Here is a 16,799-nt window from a genome sequence, read left to right as displayed (position 1 = left end):
AGGGAGGGCAGCTGCCCTGGCTGCCCCTCCTGACTCGGCACCTCCAGCTTCCCACCGGCCCGGGCCACGTTGCGGCCCAGCAGCCAGCCCCTTCCCCCGGTACGCTGGCGCCAGCCGCCGGGCTGCAGCGGCAGACCGCCACCCTCGGGGCTTCGGGCCGGCCGGCTCTGCCTTGCCCCGCTCCCCGTTTGGCCGGCGAGGAAGGCAGCAGGCGGCACAGCGCGGAGCCCAGCGCGGGGCACGGGAGCGGCCTCAGCGCCGCGGGACCTTCGCCCGGGGATGCTCCTTGGCCCGGCTTTCTGCTGCTTGACGATGGCAGCACGTATTTCACGTGTTCACGCGCGGCGGGGCCGCTCGAGGGCGGCCGCTTCCCCTCCAGCAGCACCCCGGGGACACCAGCATCGCCCCGGCTTTATTGCGGCCAGTGCGGCGCTGCCCCGCGCCCCAGTCCCCTCCGTCCCGGCCCCGCGAGGACGCCTGGGCCCCGCCGAGCTCACGGCAGGGGGACGTTCTCGTAGCTGTCGCTTGGCAGCCGGCCGTGCTGCGTGGCCGCCGCGCCGCGCCGGGCGCCGGGGAGCACCATGTAGGTGATGGGCGACTCCTGCGGGAGAGAGGGGCTGAGGCCGGTCCCGCGCCGGCAGGGGAGCCAGCGGGGCCGCGACAGTCACCGCTACCTGCTGCGCCAGAGAGGGTCCCGCGGGGCCGTCTGGAAGGGAAGCAGCGAGGGGTCAGGCTGGGTGGCCGGCGGCAAGGGGACGGTGCCAAGTTTGGCATGGCTCAAGGGATGCCGCTTAGCACCAGCAAGGGCAGGACCTGGCTTGGCTCACCCGTGTCCCTCTGCTTGATGGTGATGGTGGAGTAGAGCACGTCCTCAGCTGCCAGCGCCCCGGGACGCACTGGGGAGAGAAGCCAGGTCCCGGTGCTGGGTCGGACCCAGCGCCCCAAACCCGAGCAGCCTCCGGCGGCGGCCGAAACGGGTCAGCTGTCCCCCGTGCCGGCACCCCGCAGCCCTCCAGCGCCTTCTTTCGGGGTGGCGGTGGCCTCGGGGACAGCACCAGGGGCTGCAGCGCACGAGGGCCGCATCCTGCCTGGCCCTGGCACTCACCGTTGCTGTACAGCACGGCCGAGTCCTCGCCGGCGGGGCTCGGTGGAGCCGAGGGGCCGGGATGTGCCGCGGGGTCCCTGGGGAGGGAAGGGCTCAGCGGGCGCCTGGGAGAGGAGGAGATGCTCGGGGGCCGGGGCCAGGGCTGGAGCGGACGGACCCACAGAGGAAAAGGGGCTTCGTGGCCCCGGGACCCCCGGGACCCCAACCCATGGGCAGCCCAAGGGCCTCCGCTGGACCCTGCCCCAGGACCCTCGGGACCCCTGGGACCCCCGGGACCCCAACCCCGCCGGCAACCCGAGGGCCTCCGCTGGACCCGGCCCCGGGACCCCTGGGACCGCCAGGACCCCCAGGACCCCAACCCCGCAGGCAGCCCGAGGGCCTCTGCTGGACCCGGCCTTGGGACCCCCGGGACCCCCGGGACCCCTGGGACCCCAACCCCGTGGGCAGCCCGAGGGCCTCCGCTGGACCTGGCCTCGGGACCCCCGGGACCCCTCTCTGGGCTGCACTCACCTTCCCCGGCCCCTGGCGCCGGCGGCCTCTGCAGAGCGAGCAGGAGGAGGGTCCGTGAGCACCCGGGAGGCTGTGGCAGCGGCCCTGGGCGCCGGGCACGGTCCCCCCCACCCCGGGGTGTGAGCAGGGAGCACCCGCGGGACCGTGCCCGGGACCCCAAGGCGAGGGCTCAGCCTCGCGCCCCCCTAGGGAGCCGCGTTACCTGCACGGCGCCGGCGCCGGAGGTGCCACCCCAGAGCGGCGGTGGCAGCGAGCAGCACCAGGAGGGACACGCTCACCCCTGCGGCCACGGCTGCGTCGGGCCGGGCTGGGCACAGAGACGGCAGAGCCCCGATCAGCGCAGCCCCCCCCCCCCCAACCCCCCGGCAGCGAAGCCGGTGGCAAAAGCAGCCGCCGACCCCGATGCGGCCGGGGGGCGAATCCTGCATCCGGCCAGCGCCAGGGGACCCTCGGCAGCCCTCGCGCCGTCCCCAGGCGCCGGTACCTGTCACCGAGAGGGCCAGGAGCTGGCTGCGCACCCGGAAAACGCGCTGGGGGTTGAGCTGGTTGCTGGCCACGCACTGGTAGGTCCCGGCGTGGGCCGGCCGCACGGCCTCGAGGGCCAGCAGCGGCCCCGAGGCCGCGGGCAGCTGGTGCCCGTTGTGCAGCCAGGCGAAGGCCACCGGCGCGGTGCCCGCCTGCACCGAGCAGCTCAGGTTGAGGCTCTCCCCGGCCGTCAGCGCCGGCTCCGTCCCCTCCACCGCGATGGTGGCCCCGGCCACCGGCACTGCAAGCGCGAGGGAGACGGCGTCGGGGGCTGCTCCGGGTTCGGGCTCCGGCTGGCGGCTGTGACCGTGCCCCCCCCCCGGCACGGGCGGGGACGGGGGGTGCCCAGCGGTGGGGTCCCCCCAGCAGCAGCAGGGCTGCGGGACCCCTCTCCGCCGACGGGTGACCCCTCCGCCCCCGGGGCCCCTGGGGCCCCCAGCTCCAGCACCCGTGGTGCCCACCCCAGCCCGCAGGACCCCGCTCACCCACGACGGTGACCTGCACCCCCGGGCTGCGGGCTGGGGCGAGCCCGTTGGAGGCCGAGCAGTGGTACCGGCCGCTGTCACCGGGCTGGGCCGCGGCGATCTCGTAGCGGGGGCTCCTTGCCAGGGCCTGCGCCGAGCCCTCCCGGTGCCAGGAGAAGGAGATGGGCCCCGTGCCCGCCGCCACCGAGCAGCTCAGCACCAGGCACTCGCCCTGCACCAGCTGCCCGCCGCGGGGCTGCACCTCCAGGGCCACCCCGGAGACGGGCACTCCTGGGGAGAGGAGAGGGCGAGGGGTGCTGTGAGAGGCGCCGTCAGCCGGGGAGGGGTGCTCCGACCCGGGGAGGGATGCAGCGACCCCACCCAGGGATGCAGTGACCCGGGGAGGGATGCAGTGACCCCACTAACGGATGCAGTGACCAAGGAGGGCTGTAGCAACCTGGGGAGGGATGCAGCGACCCCACTAAGGGATGCAGCGACCTGGGGAGGGATGCAGAGACCCCAGCAAGGGATGCAGTGACCTGGGAGAGATGCTGGGACCCCAGCAAGGGATGCAGTGACCTGGGAGGGATGCTGGGACCCAGACAGGGATGCAGTGACCTGGGGAGGGATGCAGAGACCCCAGCAAGGGATGGAGGGACCCGGTGTGGGATGCATCCCTGTGCTTCACGCGCACTCACGTCGCACAACGATGGCTATTGGGGCGCTGTGTTTCCGTACGCTGGCTGTGTCCGTCTGCACCTCGCAGGAGTACACCCCTGAGTCAGCCAGCCCCACCGCCGGCAGCCGGTACTCGGGGGAGCCCTCGGGGCCTGCCAGGATGGCACCGTCCCGGTAGAAGAGGTGCTGGAGGACGGTGTTGGGCCGGAGGGGGTTGAGGTGGGTGACACAGCTCAGGGCGAGGGTGCTTCCTTCGAGGGGCTCGGCAGAGCCGCCCAGGCTCAGCGCCGGGGTCGAGAAGAGCTCTGGAAAAGAGCCGGCGCCGTCACGGCAGCCGAGCGCATCCCTTCGCCGCCAAGGGCCGGAGGGTTTGCGGGGGGGGGGACCCCCCACCTCACCTTGCACGGACACCGACACCTCCTCGGACTCCTCGTTGCGCTCCAAAAGGTGCTGGATGGTGGCCGTGCAGCGATAGCGGCCGCCGTCGCCCCTCTGCACGGAGGGCAGCAGCAGCTCGGCCCCCGCCGGCCGCGGGCTGACGTCGGCCCCGTCGCGCCAAAAGCGGACGTGGCGCAGGCGGCCGTCCCGCCAGCCCCGGCAGCGCAGCAGCAGCGCGTCGCCCTCCAGCAGCGGCAGCGCCGGCGCCTGCAGCACCAGCCAGGCTGCGGGAGAGGGTGGCGGGCGCCGTCGCACGGGGCACGGGCCGGCCGCCGCGCCGCCCCCTCGGCCCGGCCGCGGCCCCCGGCGCTCACCGTAGGCGAAGCCCAGGGTGACGGGGCGGCTGAGCGCCGAGCCGTCGCGCCGGCACTGGTAGCTCTGGCTCCCGGGCTGGTTTCTGGAGACGGCGAGCCGGTCGGACTCGGTCTGCCGCCAGAAGCTGCCGTCGAGGAACCAGGCGGTGGGGCCGCGGGGGGCGGCGGGGGGCGGCCGGCACGTCAGCGTCACCGTCTCGCCCGTGAACACCGGGCTCCAGGGGGGGTCCAGGGCCAGCTGCACCGGCTGGGCGGCTGCGGGTGGCGGACGTCAGCGCCCCGGGGTCCCGGCCGGGGGGCGCACGGCTTTTCGGGCGCCCCCCCACCCCCCCCGCAGAGCACCCAAGGGTGGGGGGCCGGCACCCGGCCATGCGGCCCCCCCACACCCACCCCGCGTGAGGACTCACCGGTGAGGCCGAAGGCTTGAGCTGCGAGGGAGGAGGGAGACGGGCCGGGTGGGAGCGCTGCAGCCCCCCAGCCCCCCGGCCCCGCGGCGCCCATTCCCCCCGGCCCCAGCCCCATGGCCACCCCAGCCCCATGGTGCCTGTCCCCATGTCCCCATATCCCCAGCCCCATGGCCACCCCACCCCACAGTGCCCGTCCCCATGTCCCCATATCCCCAGCCCCATGGCCACCCCACCCCACAGTGCCCGTCCCCATGTCCCCATATCCCCAGCCCCATGGCCACCCCAGCCCCATGGTGCCTGTCCCCATATCCCCAGCCCCATGGCCACCCCACCCCACAGTGCCCGTCCCCATGTCCCCATATCCCCAGCCCCATGGCCACCCCAGCCCCATGGTGCCTGTCCCCATATCCCCAGCCCCATGGCCACCCCACCCCACAGTGCCCGTCCCCATGTCCCCATGTCCCCAGCCCCATGGCCACCCCAGCCCCATGGTGCCTGTCCCCATATCCCCAGCCCCATGGCCAACCCAGCCCCACAGTGCCCGTCCCCATGTCCCCATATCCCCAGCCCCATGGCCACCCCAGCCCCTCCGTGCCTGTCCCCATATCCGCATGTCCCCAGCCCCATGGTCACCCCTAGCCCCATGGTGCCTGTCCCCATATCCCCAGCCCCATGGCCACCCCAGCCCCATGCCCACACCCGTGCCTGTCTCCTCATCCATATAGCTTCAGCCCCATGGCCACCCCGGTCCCTCAGTGCCCATCCCCATGTCCCCGTATCCCCAGCCCCATGGCCACCCCAGCCCTACGGTGCCCATCCCCATGTCCCCAGCCCCACAGTGCCTGTCCCCACAGCCCCACGGCCCCAGCCCCGTGGCCACCCCAGCCCCCCCCACCGGTCCCCAGCCCCCCCAGCCCCACGTCCCCGCGCGAGCCCAGCCAGCCCGGAGCACCATCTGCCGGGCCTGCTCTTCCGGAGTTTGGGAGGAAATTTCTCCAAATCACACCAGTTTGGGCTGGATGGGCCAGATCCAGCCCGGGCTTGTAGCCTCCCCTGGGGCAGGCGCGGAGCCCGCTGCTGCGGTTTTCCCGGCTGCAGCTACTTCCCGCCCGGTGCCGGTGCCACGCGCCCCCGACGGAGGCCGCACGTGGCCGCCTCGCCGCGCGCCGGCCCCGCTTCTCCCCGGCCCCCGAGCCGGGGTCGGCACGGCTCGCCGCCCCGCCGGCCCGCTCCGCTCGGGGCTCGTCTGCCCGCCGGCGGCGCGGGAGAGGGGGCAGCCCGGGCGCCCGACCGCGGGCAGGGCAGCCGGGAACGGCCAGACCCCGACTCCGGCTTTGCGCCCAGCAGGCAGCCACAGCCCCTCTCCGAGCGCGGAGGGGAGGGGGCTGCCGGAGGGGCCGCGGGGCAGGGGGGCTGGGGCCCCGGCCCTGCGCCCAGCTCCTCTTTGCAGCCTCCTCGCCGCCTCGGCACCTAAGCGCCGGCTCCGCCGGGTGGCACCGCGTCCCGTTTGCGCCTCGAGCTTGTGCCCGGGGACGGGGAAGGCCGGCGAGGGGACGAGGAGGCCAGAAGGAGAGCGCGCTCACCGCCGCCGCGGCGCTCGGGACCGCCAGCGGGCTGGTGCGGCGGCGAGGTGCGGGAGCAGGGTTTCCGCCCGCGCTCTCCTCTCCAGCACCCGTCGCCCCGCGGGCGCGCGTGGCCCCGCCGGACGCCTCGTCTCCCCCGGCCTCCGGCCCCGATCCCGCCAGGACTTACCCCAGAGGAGCAGAGCCGCGCTCCTCGCCATCCCGGCCGGCTCCGACTCGCCCGGCCGGCTGCTGACGCTGGGCCACCTCCCCTTTGCATAACTGCTATTTGGAGAAAAGGAAAAGGAAGTGGCTTGTGCTCCCCCCCCTGGGGCATTTCCCCCATCCTCAGTGGCCAGGACAACACAGCGAGCAGCACCCAGGGGCTCGGGATGGGCCTTTGTGGGTGCCAGCTGCTTGTCGCCACCGAGCCGGCGCAGAGATGTGGCTGGCGGCAGCAGGGGGCCGGGTGCTCAGGTCTTCCCGCACGTGGCCAGCATTGAGCCAAGGGGCGACAGGAGCCGACAGAGGGTTTGGAGCTGCTAACCCCATCTCCGGGCTGGGCAGCTGGGCGAAACGGTCTCTGAGTGATGCAGCACCTCTTGGACAGGTTCCCAGCACCGGCTCTGCCGGGTCGTGCGCAGTGACCGTAACATGTCCTCTGTCACCCACGTGTGTCTGATCACTTGCAGATGCTTTGATAAGCAAATGATCTGGTGAGAACTGAAGCGAGCTGTGTTGTGCAGCCCCCGATTCTCAGCAAACAGTGAAAAAGAAGGAGAGCCCCCAGGCTCCCCCTCTGCGGTTCCCGCGGCTGCCCCTGGGGCCAGCGGGGACAGTCACCCCGTGGGACACGGGTGCACGGGCAGACAGCCTGACCGTGCTGCTGGAGGGGTCAATCCAGTCTCTTTTCTTTGCTCAGCAGGTTTATTGGAAGCAGACAGCTCGCCCTGCTCGCAGCCCTCGCTGCGGCTCCGCAGCACAGGGCATGGAGCGATCCAGGGCTTGCCACCCCGTCCTTGCAGGCTCCAGTACCTCTTTTTCAGGCTAATACTTTGCAACAGGTTAATATAGATACCGTATACCTATGCAATGGGTTACTGTGTATCAGATATACCTATGCAACAGGTTATTGTATAAAGAATATATATATGCAATGGGTTATTATATTAACATATGTGAGAAAGCTGAGGGTCCGGTTGGAGCCGTGTGTTTCCTGAGCACCTCTGAAAGCCGCTGCCGGTCGGTGTTTCTCGCTAAGCCGTAGACGCGTGGCCGGGTGGTGATGGCGGGTCGACAGGCGGCGAGCGCAGAAGTCTGGCAGGGGTAGGGGAAAAAAAGCAAACGAGGTTTTAAACCAAACGTTTCCCCCCCGAAGGGAAAGGGCGGCAGCCGGAAGGGGAGGGAAGGGCTCCTGCGGCAGCACTGCCCCAACGCGACGCATCTGCGGAGGGGGTTTTGCCCATCCGCTTCAGAGCAGCAACCGCTTCACACGTGTGCATCGCTGCTGCAGGTGCTCCCTTGTTTTTTGAAGGAGCCGATGTGTCTAGAGCCAGTAAAAAGCTAAATGCATGGTACGCCGCAGGGTAAAGTCACACAAATTTCCGTCGGTGGCGTGGGGCCAAGGTCACAGCCTGGGTTTTGTTCCGTGAGAGTGCAAACACACACGAGCGTGCATGCTCACACATGCGGTGCCCGAGGGAGCCGCTTACCTCGCCGCTACCAGCAGCAGCGGGGCAGGAGGAAACCAAGGGCGGCAGCGACGAAGACCGGGCTCATCCTCGGGTGCCAGCGGCAGGAGGCCGATCGGCCTGGCCCTGGGGAGAGAGCGCGGCCGTCACGGGGGACCTCTCCGGGGAGGGGACGGGAGGTCTCCGTGGTGGCCCCTCACCTCCTCTGGTGCCCGTCGAGGAGCAGCCTGGAGTCGACGAGCAGCTGTCCCCGGCGGTCCCGTTGTCCTTGGGTACCTGCACCCCGGGGCCCTTCGTTGGGAGCCCCGAGGGCATTTGAGCAGGGGGACAAAGTGGGGGTCAGGGTAAGCGAAGGACTCAAAGCCAGGGGCTTATGTGCCCCCCAGCTTTTCCAAGGATTAACTCCATCCTCTGCCTCTCCTCCAGCCAGGGCAGAGGTGCCGGGGAGAGGGGAAAGGACGGGGGAGCCCCAGCCCGGTGACACCCACTGCCACGGCGCTCAGCACCCAGCCAGCCCCAACCTACGGGGGGGAGGTGGTCCCACGGCGGCGGGAAGAGGGCCGGGGGGCTCTCGAGGGACGAAGTCAAGCCCTGGCTGCTGTACGACAGGTACACGCAGGAATAGGCGCCGGGCAGCGCCCTGTCTTCGATGGTGGGCGACGAGGCGTTCCTGAAGTTCTTCTTGGGGCCCTGGGGCTGTGACCGCCAGTAAAATCGGTACATGGTCACGGACGAGGTGATGGGAGCCAGGCACCGCAGGGTGACGAGCTTGTCCTGGCTGGAGCCGTGCAGGCTGAAGTGCGATGGGAGGATGCTCAGGAAAGGGGCTGGCAGGAGGTCTGCAAGGGAAAGGCTCCGGGCAGCGGGGCGGGCGGGCGGGCGAGCGGCTCCCCGCGGCGGACGGCACCCTCCTTACCTGCGGGGTGCCCGGGCTGCGGCAGGGTCTGGAGCCAGGCTGCGGAGAGACGGGGGGAGCGGTGAGAGCTCGGCGGCACCACGAAGGGCCGCTTTGGGCCGGGCGGGGAGCGGGATGGCACTTACTCAGCAGAGGCAGGAGCAGAGCGAGAGCCATGGCGAGCGGAGTGGCGCTGGGTAGAGCTCGAGCATCCCAGCCCGAGACCTCTTCCCGCACCTTTTCTTGGAGGGGAAGGAAAGGTCCTTCCCCTGCGGTCCCCGCGGCAGGGAGACAAAGGCAGGAAACGCCACAGCCCACCCCGCTGGGCTTCCTCTCCCCCAGGAAGCCCACGGGGCAGGCCCGGCCCAGCGAGGGCAACCCACCGCAGCCCCGAGCAGCGGCAGCCGCGGGCAGCCGTGATGGGCACAGCTGGGCACAGCTGGGCACAGCTTGCCAGGCCCCGGCAGCTGCTGTGGGGACGTGCTCCCCCCGTCCTGCCAGCCCCCCCGGCTCCCCCCGGGGCCGGCGGGAGCGGCTTCGCCAGCCGGGGGGACGCGGCTGCCCGGGTGCCCGGTTCACGGGGGGATGCGGCTCCCTGGGGCTCCCCAGTTCGGGGGGGGACGTGGCTTTGCCGTTCACAGGGGATGCGGCGCCCCGGTGCCCGGGGGGGGACGCGGCTGCCCGGCTCACGGGCTGCCCGGGGATGGGGGGGGGGGGGGGACGCGGCTGCCCGGCTCACGGGCTGCCCGGGGTTGGGGGGGGGGACGCGGCTGCCCGGCTCACGGGCTGCCCGGGGATGGGGGGGGGGGACGCGGCTGCCCGGCTCACGGGCTGCCCGGGGATGGGGGGGGGGGGGGGGGGGACGCGGCTGCCCGGCTCACGGGCTGCCCGGGGATGGGGGGGGGGGACGCGGCTGCCCGGCTCACGGGCGCCCCGGTGCCCGGGGTGGGGGGGGGGGGGGACGCGGCTGCCCGGCTCACGGGCTGCCCGGGGATGGGGGGGGGTTGGGGGGGGGGGACACCGCGAAGCCCCTCGCGGCGCGGCGCGGCCCGGCCGGAGCCCCGCGCTGCAGCTCCGCGCGGCGCCGCCAGGGGGCAGCGGGGCGTCCTGGCCGGGAGCGCGCTGCGGCGCCGCCTGGGGGGCGCTCGCGGAACGGCGTGGGGCGGGGCGTGGGGCGGGGCGTGGGGCGGGGCGTGGGGCGGGGCGTGGGGCCTCAGGGGCGGAGCTTGCTAGGCCGGGCCCCGCCCTCCGGCGGAGGCGGAGCGGCGCGAAGATGGCGGCGGAGCCGGGCCCGGGCCCGGACCAGGAGCTGGACGAGTTGCTCGACAGTGAGCGGGGCCGGGGCAGCGCCCGGGCCGGGGGGAGCCTAGGGCTGGGGGGGTGGTCGGGGGGGGCAGCAGCGGGGCCGGGGGGGGAGGTGGTCGTGGGGGGGGCAGCAGCGGGGCCGGGGGGGGGTGGTCGGGGGCGGCAGCAGCGGGGCCGGGGGGGGGTGGTCGGGGGGGGGCAGCAGCAGCAGGGCCCGGGGGGGTGGTCGTGGGGGGGGCAGCAGCGGGGCCGGGGGGGGTGGTTGGAGGGAGCAGCGGGGCCGGGGGGGGGTGGTTGGAGGGAGCAGCGGGCCCGGGGGGGGGGGTGGTCGGGGGCAGCAGCAGCGGGGCCGGGGGGGGGTGGTCGGGGGCAGCAGCAGCGGGGCCGGGGGGGGGTGGTCGGGGGCAGCAGCAGCGGGGCCGGGGGGGGTGGTCGGGGGCAGCAGCAGCGGGGCCGGGGGGGGTGGTCGGGGGCAACAGCAGCGGGGCCGGGGGGGGGTGGTCGGGGGCAGCAGCAGCGGGGCCGGGGGGGGGTGGTCGGGGGCAGCAGCGGGGCCGGGGGGGGGGTGGTCGGGGGCAGCAGCGGGGCCGGGGGGGGTGGTCGGGGGCAGCAGCGGGGCCGGGGGGGGGGTGGTCGGGGGCAGCAGCGGGGCCGGGGGGGGTGGTCGGGGGCAGCAGCGGCCCGCACCCCACAGCAACTTTCTGCTGCCCCAAGAGCGGTGGTGCCATGCCCCGGGGCTGGGAGACCTCCCCTCGCCTGTCCCACAGGCATCCCACCCCGATGCTGCCTGGGGCCAGGAGTTTCAGGGTCAACCCCTGCTTGGGGTGCTACAAGCCGGGACCCCCCGTCCCTGCCCCTTGTCGCACCGTCCTCGGCCGGATCCCCGCTTACCTGGCCCGGCCCCGCTCCTGTCCCCAGGTGCCCTCGACGACTTCGAGAAGGCCAGGCCCACCGCCCCACCGCCGCCTGCCCCCACAGACCCTGGCCACTCCGAAAAGTCTCCCAGCGATGCAGCCAAGGTGCGACGCCATCAGGACGTGGCCTCCCTCTGCCGCTGCCGGCTTGCCGGGGCTGGAGGAGCTGGGCAAGGGGGGGAAGAGCCCTGTTGCAGGGCTGTTTTTGCCACGGGCCAGTATTTGCCCTCTGCGAGGTTGGAAAGCAGCATCTCCTGGGGCTGCTCTGTCGCTGCCAGCTGCAGCCCTTCCAGGCATCCAGAGCAGGGCACAGCTCTGACTGTGCCCGTTTCCCTCAGGAATCACTCTTCGCCTCCCAGGAGAAGTTTTTCCAGGATTTGTTTGACAGCGAACTGGCCTCGCAGGCCACAGCGGAGTTTGAGAAAGCCATGAAGGAGCTGGCTGAGGAGGAGCCGCACTTGGTGGAGCAGTTTCAGAAGCTGTCAGAGGCAGCAGGCAGAGTCGGTGAGTGGTGCTGAGCCCCTGTGCGTGCAGGGAGTAGGTGCTGGGCTGTGGGCAGCCCACAGCTGCCATTGAGAACCCGATTCTCCTCTGCCGGGGAGAGGCTTTCTGTGGATAACTCTTACCCCACCTGGGTCCTGGGAGCCCCTCGGCCTGCAGTGATCCCAGCTGAAGCCAACTTTGCAAAGGGAGCTTCCCTCAGGATTTGGCCTCTCTGCCTTTCTCCTTCGACTGTCCTCTTAGTCCCTATGGAAGAGGAGATCCCACCTTAACCCAGCTGTGGAGCATCCCCTTGGAGCCTGCTCATCCTAAATCCCCGCCACGCAGAGGTAATCTGCGTGACATGGATTCCTCAGGAGAAGTTTGGGCTCAATCGGAACGTCGTCTTGTCATGATTAGCACTGGGGGTATATGGAGAAGTGGATGTGAAAGCAAGATCCTTCCTCCGCCTTTCCTTAGCAGCCTTCTCAGCTATGCTGGAAGGCTGGTAACAAGTTGTGTGTCACTGGGATGTCTGACTGCAATTAGAAGCACCGTGGAGCCACTTGGGGCTTAATTATGCTCCCTTAATTAGATTGGGTTTACTCCAGGAGTGTTGAAAAGCACTTGCAGGACGGTCATGCGTGGACCTGTGCAGCTGCCAAAGTCGCTCGTGGGCTCCCTGGGAAGGAGATGCATGTCAGTGCATGTCAACATGCCAATGTCACTCACTGAGAGCTTTCCCCCGTGCCCGGGACGTGGCAGGCTGGACGCAGTCAGCCTCTTAGTGGATTTAAAGCAAGCAGCGAACCCCTCAGTTAGTGGACCACAGGTCCAACGCTCAGTTGGTTTCACCACTACGAGGCTTGTTTCAACCTGGTGAACTCTTCAGGTAGCGCAAGACCGGTTTAAAAATAAATCCTGCCTTGCCAGGCTTACGCTGACATCCACATTGGCCCCAGCAGCCGTTCCCAGGGTCGAGGTCTCGGCTCGCAGCCAACTCTGCTGCTGGCTGGGCCAGGAGTCTGTTACCAAGGGCACGGGCAGAGCAGCACATGCTGCCCGAGGGTAAGATTTCCTGGCTCCGTGTGCCAGGGTTTGGCATGCTGGACTCTGGGATGTCGTCTGTGTGCCGTGGTAGCAGTTGGATTGCCCTGCCCTGCCGCCTAGCACTGCACCATGAGCTAAAGGGCAGAAGATCCTTCTTGGCCCCTTGGGATGGTTGAGCAATCGCTGTTGTCACCGGTTGTGCAGGGCAGAGGTTTGTTTGGTAACAGACAGGACAAAGTGTGCCTTCACAGGAGGGGATGCATGAACGTGGCTCTCGGAGGGCATCAGCAGCTGGCGTTTCTTCAGTGTGGACTGTGGAGAGCTCCCAGAGGACTTTCCACAGACTTGGGCAGGGAAGGTCTTAATTTAACTCTGGGCAGGTCAGTGTTTCAGTTTCCCTAGGAGTCCTGCCGTGACCGAATCTGAGGCTGTTTTCTTTCTCTGGCCATTGGACAACGCAGGATGAAGTCACCCCTGGGTGCTGCTGAGCTGTCGTGTTCAGAAGTGGGGTCTCGGGGCCCTGGGACTGGTACCAGCCACGAGGACAGAAGTGTGCCCAAAACTGCATCCTGCTGCCTCACAAGATGAGGAAAAGGGAATAATGGGAAAGGAGATGGCTTTACCTGAGATGCAGAGGGCATGGGAACAGGCTGCAGGAAGGTCCCAGGGACACATCTCTCAGCCTAGTGCAATGTGCAGCTACATCAGGGCAGGATGAGGCCCTGTTAAGTCCAGGACACGCTACTGAGCTCTTACCACCATGCCGGGCATTTGCAGCCCCTCCCTGGTGTGCCTCCATTGTCCTGGGCTCGAGGACTGAAACGAAAGCATGCCAGGGACATGCGGTGCGCTAGGCGTTGCTGGCATGAGCGTCATGAGATGCACGCAGACACTTTGCGGGGCCTGGAGCTCTCGGCCATCTAAGCTGGAGCCTCAGGCTGAGTCAGCATGGCCCTCGGGGCTTTGCCAGTCACCTGCAGTCCCCCCACAGAGCATCTCTTCTCAGCCCAAGCTGTGGCTTGCTCTTGACCTGGCCTCAGCTGGAGGGCAGCCTCGTCAAGGTGTGACTTTGGAGTCTCAGACTGCTCCGACAAACCCTGTCAAGTCCCAGGATGGAGAATGCAACCCAACGCTCCTGTGGTCCACCTGCCCTGAGCCATGCCCGGGGAAAGCCTGACACAGGATGCTTGCCCAGGCTGCATTCCCATGGCAGGGGCCTGGCTGGTCCCATTGCACACGCTAGTACAAACTGCGCCGTCACTGGAGATGGATCCTCTGTTCTGTAACATGAGAACAAGTCTAGGACCTCTACCATCTCCAGGCTGCCCAGCTGCCCGAGGGGAGTTTTGGCAGTTGGCCTGGTGTGAGCTGGTCCCAGCAGCGGCAGAGCCATAGATTCGGTGAGGGGGATCAGCTGTGTTTTGTATCAGCGAGCATGTGCCTAGCACTAAATAGAAGTCCCTTTTCCAGGCTGGCGCTTCCCTTCCATGTGTCAGGGGCTCCTGGAGGCCTCTGCTGATGATGGGGGTCTTTGTGGCAGGGCAGGAAGGAGAGAGGGTCTGGGGGCCTTTCGGGCGGTATCCCAGTCCCATGGGTCTCCAAGACTAGGCAAGCTGGGCTTTCCCTCTGGATTGAGGCCTGGAAGATGAGACCCCAATTCTCCCCTTGGGGGGTAAAAGCTGAGTCCAGCTAGGGAGGACCCCATGTCCCCCACAGAGCCCCAAGTAACCCCCTGACCCAGCATCTCTCCGGCCTCACAGGGAGCGACACGGCATCCCAACAGGAGTTCACGTCCTGCCTCAAGGAGACGCTCAGCGGCTTGGCCAAGAACGCCAACGACCTGCAGGTGATCCCGCAGCTGGAGATGGGAGTGGGGACCCCCGGCTGCTCTGCCTCGCAAGCCTGGACGATGCAGCCCTGAGCGTCCCTTTGCACGTGAACCAGAGGCTGCACGGGGCTCTGCAGGGCGCTGGCTGTCCCCGGAGTCCCCCCAGCCCGTGGGACCGATGCTCTCTTTGCAGAACTCCACTGTGTCGGAGGAAGAGCTGGCGAAAGCCATAGAGGGGCTGGGCCTGGAGGAGGGCGACGGTGAAGGCAACATCCTGCCCATCATGCAGAACATCATGCAAAACCTGCTGTCCAAAGAAGTGCTCTACCCCTCTCTCAAGGAGATTACAGAGAAGGTGAGGGGCTGGGACTGGGGCTAGCGCGGTCCCCTCTGCCCCGTGCCTCATCCTCTCCTCTGCCTGCAGTACCCCGAGTGGCTGCGGCTCCACCGCGACTCTTTGCCTGAGGAGCAGTATGAGAAATACCAGGAGCAGCACAACATCATGGGCAAAATCTGCCAGCAGTTCGAGGCCGAGAGGCCAACAGATGGTGACGCTGAGCAGAAAGCGCGCTTTGAGATGGTCTTGGACCTCATGCAACAGGTGAGCTGGCCCATTCCTCGGCTGCCTGGAGGTCCTGGCTGCTTGCTCCTCGCAGGGTCTCACTCCTCCCCCCCCCCCAAACCTGCTTGTATCTCTTCCAGCTGCAGGACCTGGGGCATCCTCCCAAGGAGCTGGCTGGGGAGTCGGTGAGTGTCTAACCAAGGTCGCTCCTGCAGACCTGGCCAAGCCCAGAGGTCCCTTGATCCGAGAGGTCCTTGCTGGCTGCCTGCAGGACCTGTGGGAAAGGCTGGTCCAAACCATCCCTCGCAGGGACAGAGGGAGACAGCGCATCCCTGATAGGGTTTGGTCAAGCTCTTGGCTCCAGCCCATGCTCCCATAGGTGGTAGCAGTGCCCTGGGGCAGCAGTTGCTGCCCACCCAGACAGCATGGCAGCAGGGTGGCAGGGCTGACTGTGCAGCTGTGAGGCTCTACCCTGCACTCGCATGGTTAAACAGCTCCAAAAGGGATGGATGAAGCATGAGTCATCCTGGAAGGGCCTCAATGTCCTGTCCTTCCGCTTGCTGTTCCTTTCCAGGTGGTTAGAGGCTCTCCACAATGGAGACAGTCTGGGGTCTCCTCAAAGAGCTGGGGCTGGGGGCCAGGTGCCAGCGGCGCCTTGCGGGGCCTGTGGCCCAACCTGGCGGCCCAACACTGCCGGGGCCAAAGCGGCATGCTAGCGAGAGCTGAGGCACGGTGACATTTAGGGACGCCTGGCTCTTGCCCAGAGCCTGCTCTGCCAGCCCCGCGGGGCCTGCAGGAGGAGAGACCCTTAACCATTTGTGTGACTGACCTGTTCGGATGCCAGCCCAACTCTGCTCAGGACGGTGTTCCCTCTTGGGGTTGACTGGGCCATTGTGGTGGCTCCTGGATCGCTGGGGTACCAGGGACAGCCCATGCCCTCTGTAGCCACCAGGACACTGGTGTTTGCCACCGGTACAAGGGCTGGAGGGGCTGTTCCCATGCCTGTGAGGCTGTTTAATCCCTGTCCCGCAGAGACACCTGAGTCCTGGGTGGCAAATCCAGGCTTGGTCCCCTCTGCTTCGCTGCTCCAGGAGGTGCCAAACCTGCTCGGGGCTGGCAAAGGTGTGGGGTCGAGCGGGGGTCCCTGGGTCCAGGCGGTGCACAGGGAGCCCGGAGGCTGGAGCCCCTGCGCTGAGCGCTGACCCTCGCCTCTCTCTCTCGCCCTGCAGCCCCCCGGCCTCAACCTCGACCTGGAGGGCCTGAGCCTGCCGGACGCGGCCAGCGCGGGAGGCGAGCAGTGCCGCCTCATGTGACGCCGAGCCCCGGGGCCACCCCCCCCCCGCCCCGAATGCCATGGTGTCTAGGACAGCCCGGAGTTCACTAACACATAATTAAACCGCCCCGTTAGGGTGATTAACGCGGAGACTTCCAGGCCGTCGGAAGAGCAGCATCCGGCGGCGAAGGCGGAAGCGCGAGGCGGCCCCGGGCGCCCTGCCGCGCTCTTAGGTCGATAACTAACGTCTCTGAGCGGATCCAGGAACGGCCGCGCGGCGGCGGAGGGGCCGCGCGCCCGGTGCGGGGCTGGCGGCGCCGGCGGGTCTTCACCGTGGCTGGCGCTCGGCGGGCGGGTTTCCGGGGCCTCCCCGGCCCCCGTCTCTCTGCCACTCCCTGCCCGCCCGCGCACGCTGGTTTGCCTCGACTTGCCCAAATAAAGGTGTTGGCCATGAGCACGGCTCCAGCTGGGGGTCAGGCCCTGTGCGGGGGGGAAACTGAGGCACGGGGTGCCCTGGGGTAATGCGGGCGGGGGAGACCCTACAATAACGCGGCGGGGAGAGGGCACGGTTGACGCTACAGCAGTGTGTTGGGGGGGGGCATGGCTGACCCTGCAAGGACATGATGGTGGGGGGCATGGGGTGACCCCACAGTAACGTTGCAAGGGGGAGACCCTACAATAACCTGATTGGGGGGGACACACAGGGTGACCCGACATTGATGTTGAGGGGGGAGACAAGGTAGGACCCTACAATAACACAGTGGGGGGGGACATGGGGTGACCCTACGATAACGTATC

General features: G+C 68.9%; 2 protein-coding genes across 5 annotated transcripts; one reads left to right on the top strand and one right to left on the bottom strand.

Annotated features, from left to right (window-relative positions):
• Positions 1-18: 18 nt before the first annotated feature.
• Positions 19-6,683, bottom strand: LOC138062950 (Fc receptor-like protein 3). Of its 4 annotated transcripts, none has more exons than XM_068922457.1 (14): positions 6,551-6,683; positions 6,194-6,288; positions 4,442-4,462; positions 4,035-4,289; positions 3,681-3,944; positions 3,303-3,587; positions 2,626-2,895; positions 2,100-2,381; positions 1,818-1,922; positions 1,616-1,699; positions 1,106-1,182; positions 828-896; positions 675-706; positions 19-601 (listed from the first exon to the last, which is right to left on the bottom strand). In XM_068922457.1, the coding sequence occupies exons 1-14, from the start codon at positions 6,553-6,555 to the stop codon at positions 328-330; spliced, it is 2,118 nt and encodes a 705-aa protein (XP_068778558.1). In that variant the 5' UTR covers positions 6,556-6,683; the 3' UTR covers positions 19-327. The 4 variants fall into 4 exon arrangements, with proteins under 4 accessions (XP_068778558.1, XP_068778559.1, XP_068778560.1 ...); XM_068922458.1 differs by having other exon boundaries at positions 394-601; positions 1,106-1,209; positions 1,616-1,643; positions 6,551-6,682; XM_068922459.1 differs by having other exon boundaries at positions 394-601; positions 1,616-1,643; positions 6,551-6,682.
• Positions 6,684-9,794: 3,111 nt separating this feature from the next.
• On the top strand, positions 9,795-16,455 carry PEX19 (peroxisomal biogenesis factor 19). The gene is made up of 8 exons (XM_068921934.1): positions 9,795-9,917; positions 10,813-10,913; positions 11,147-11,312; positions 14,099-14,184; positions 14,360-14,521; positions 14,591-14,767; positions 14,869-14,913; positions 15,958-16,455. The coding sequence occupies exons 1-8, from the start codon at positions 9,863-9,865 to the stop codon at positions 16,039-16,041; spliced, it is 876 nt and encodes a 291-aa protein (XP_068778035.1). The 5' UTR covers positions 9,795-9,862; the 3' UTR covers positions 16,042-16,455.
• Positions 16,456-16,799: the final 344 nt, after the last annotated feature.

Source organism: Struthio camelus, chromosome 30, assembly GCF_040807025.1.
Source record: "Struthio camelus isolate bStrCam1 chromosome 30, bStrCam1.hap1, whole genome shotgun sequence".
NCBI classification, from domain to species: Eukaryota; Metazoa; Chordata; class Aves; order Struthioniformes; family Struthionidae; genus Struthio; species Struthio camelus.
This window is presented reverse-complemented; position numbering and strand designations above follow the sequence as displayed.

Bases quoted from the DNA above. Each gene is read 5' to 3' on its own strand.
- LOC138062950 (XM_068922457.1), bottom strand. The intron at 2,896-3,302 runs GTGAGTGCGCGT...TCCTCTCCCCAG, and splicing joins AATAGCCATCGTTGTGCGAC to GAGTGCCCGTCTCCGGGGTG. The intron at 1,923-2,099 runs GTACCGGCGCCT...CTCTGTGCCCAG, and splicing joins CCTGGCCCTCTCGGTGACAG to CCCGGCCCGACGCAGCCGTG.
- PEX19 (XM_068921934.1), top strand. From the start codon at position 9,863: ATGGCGGCGGAGCCGGGCCCGGGCCCGGACCAGGAGCTGGACGAGTTG. The intron at 10,914-11,146 runs GTGCGACGCCAT...CGTTTCCCTCAG, and splicing joins CTCCCAGCGATGCAGCCAAG to GAATCACTCTTCGCCTCCCA. The intron at 14,768-14,868 runs GTGAGCTGGCCC...TATCTCTTCCAG, and splicing joins TCTTGGACCTCATGCAACAG to CTGCAGGACCTGGGGCATCC.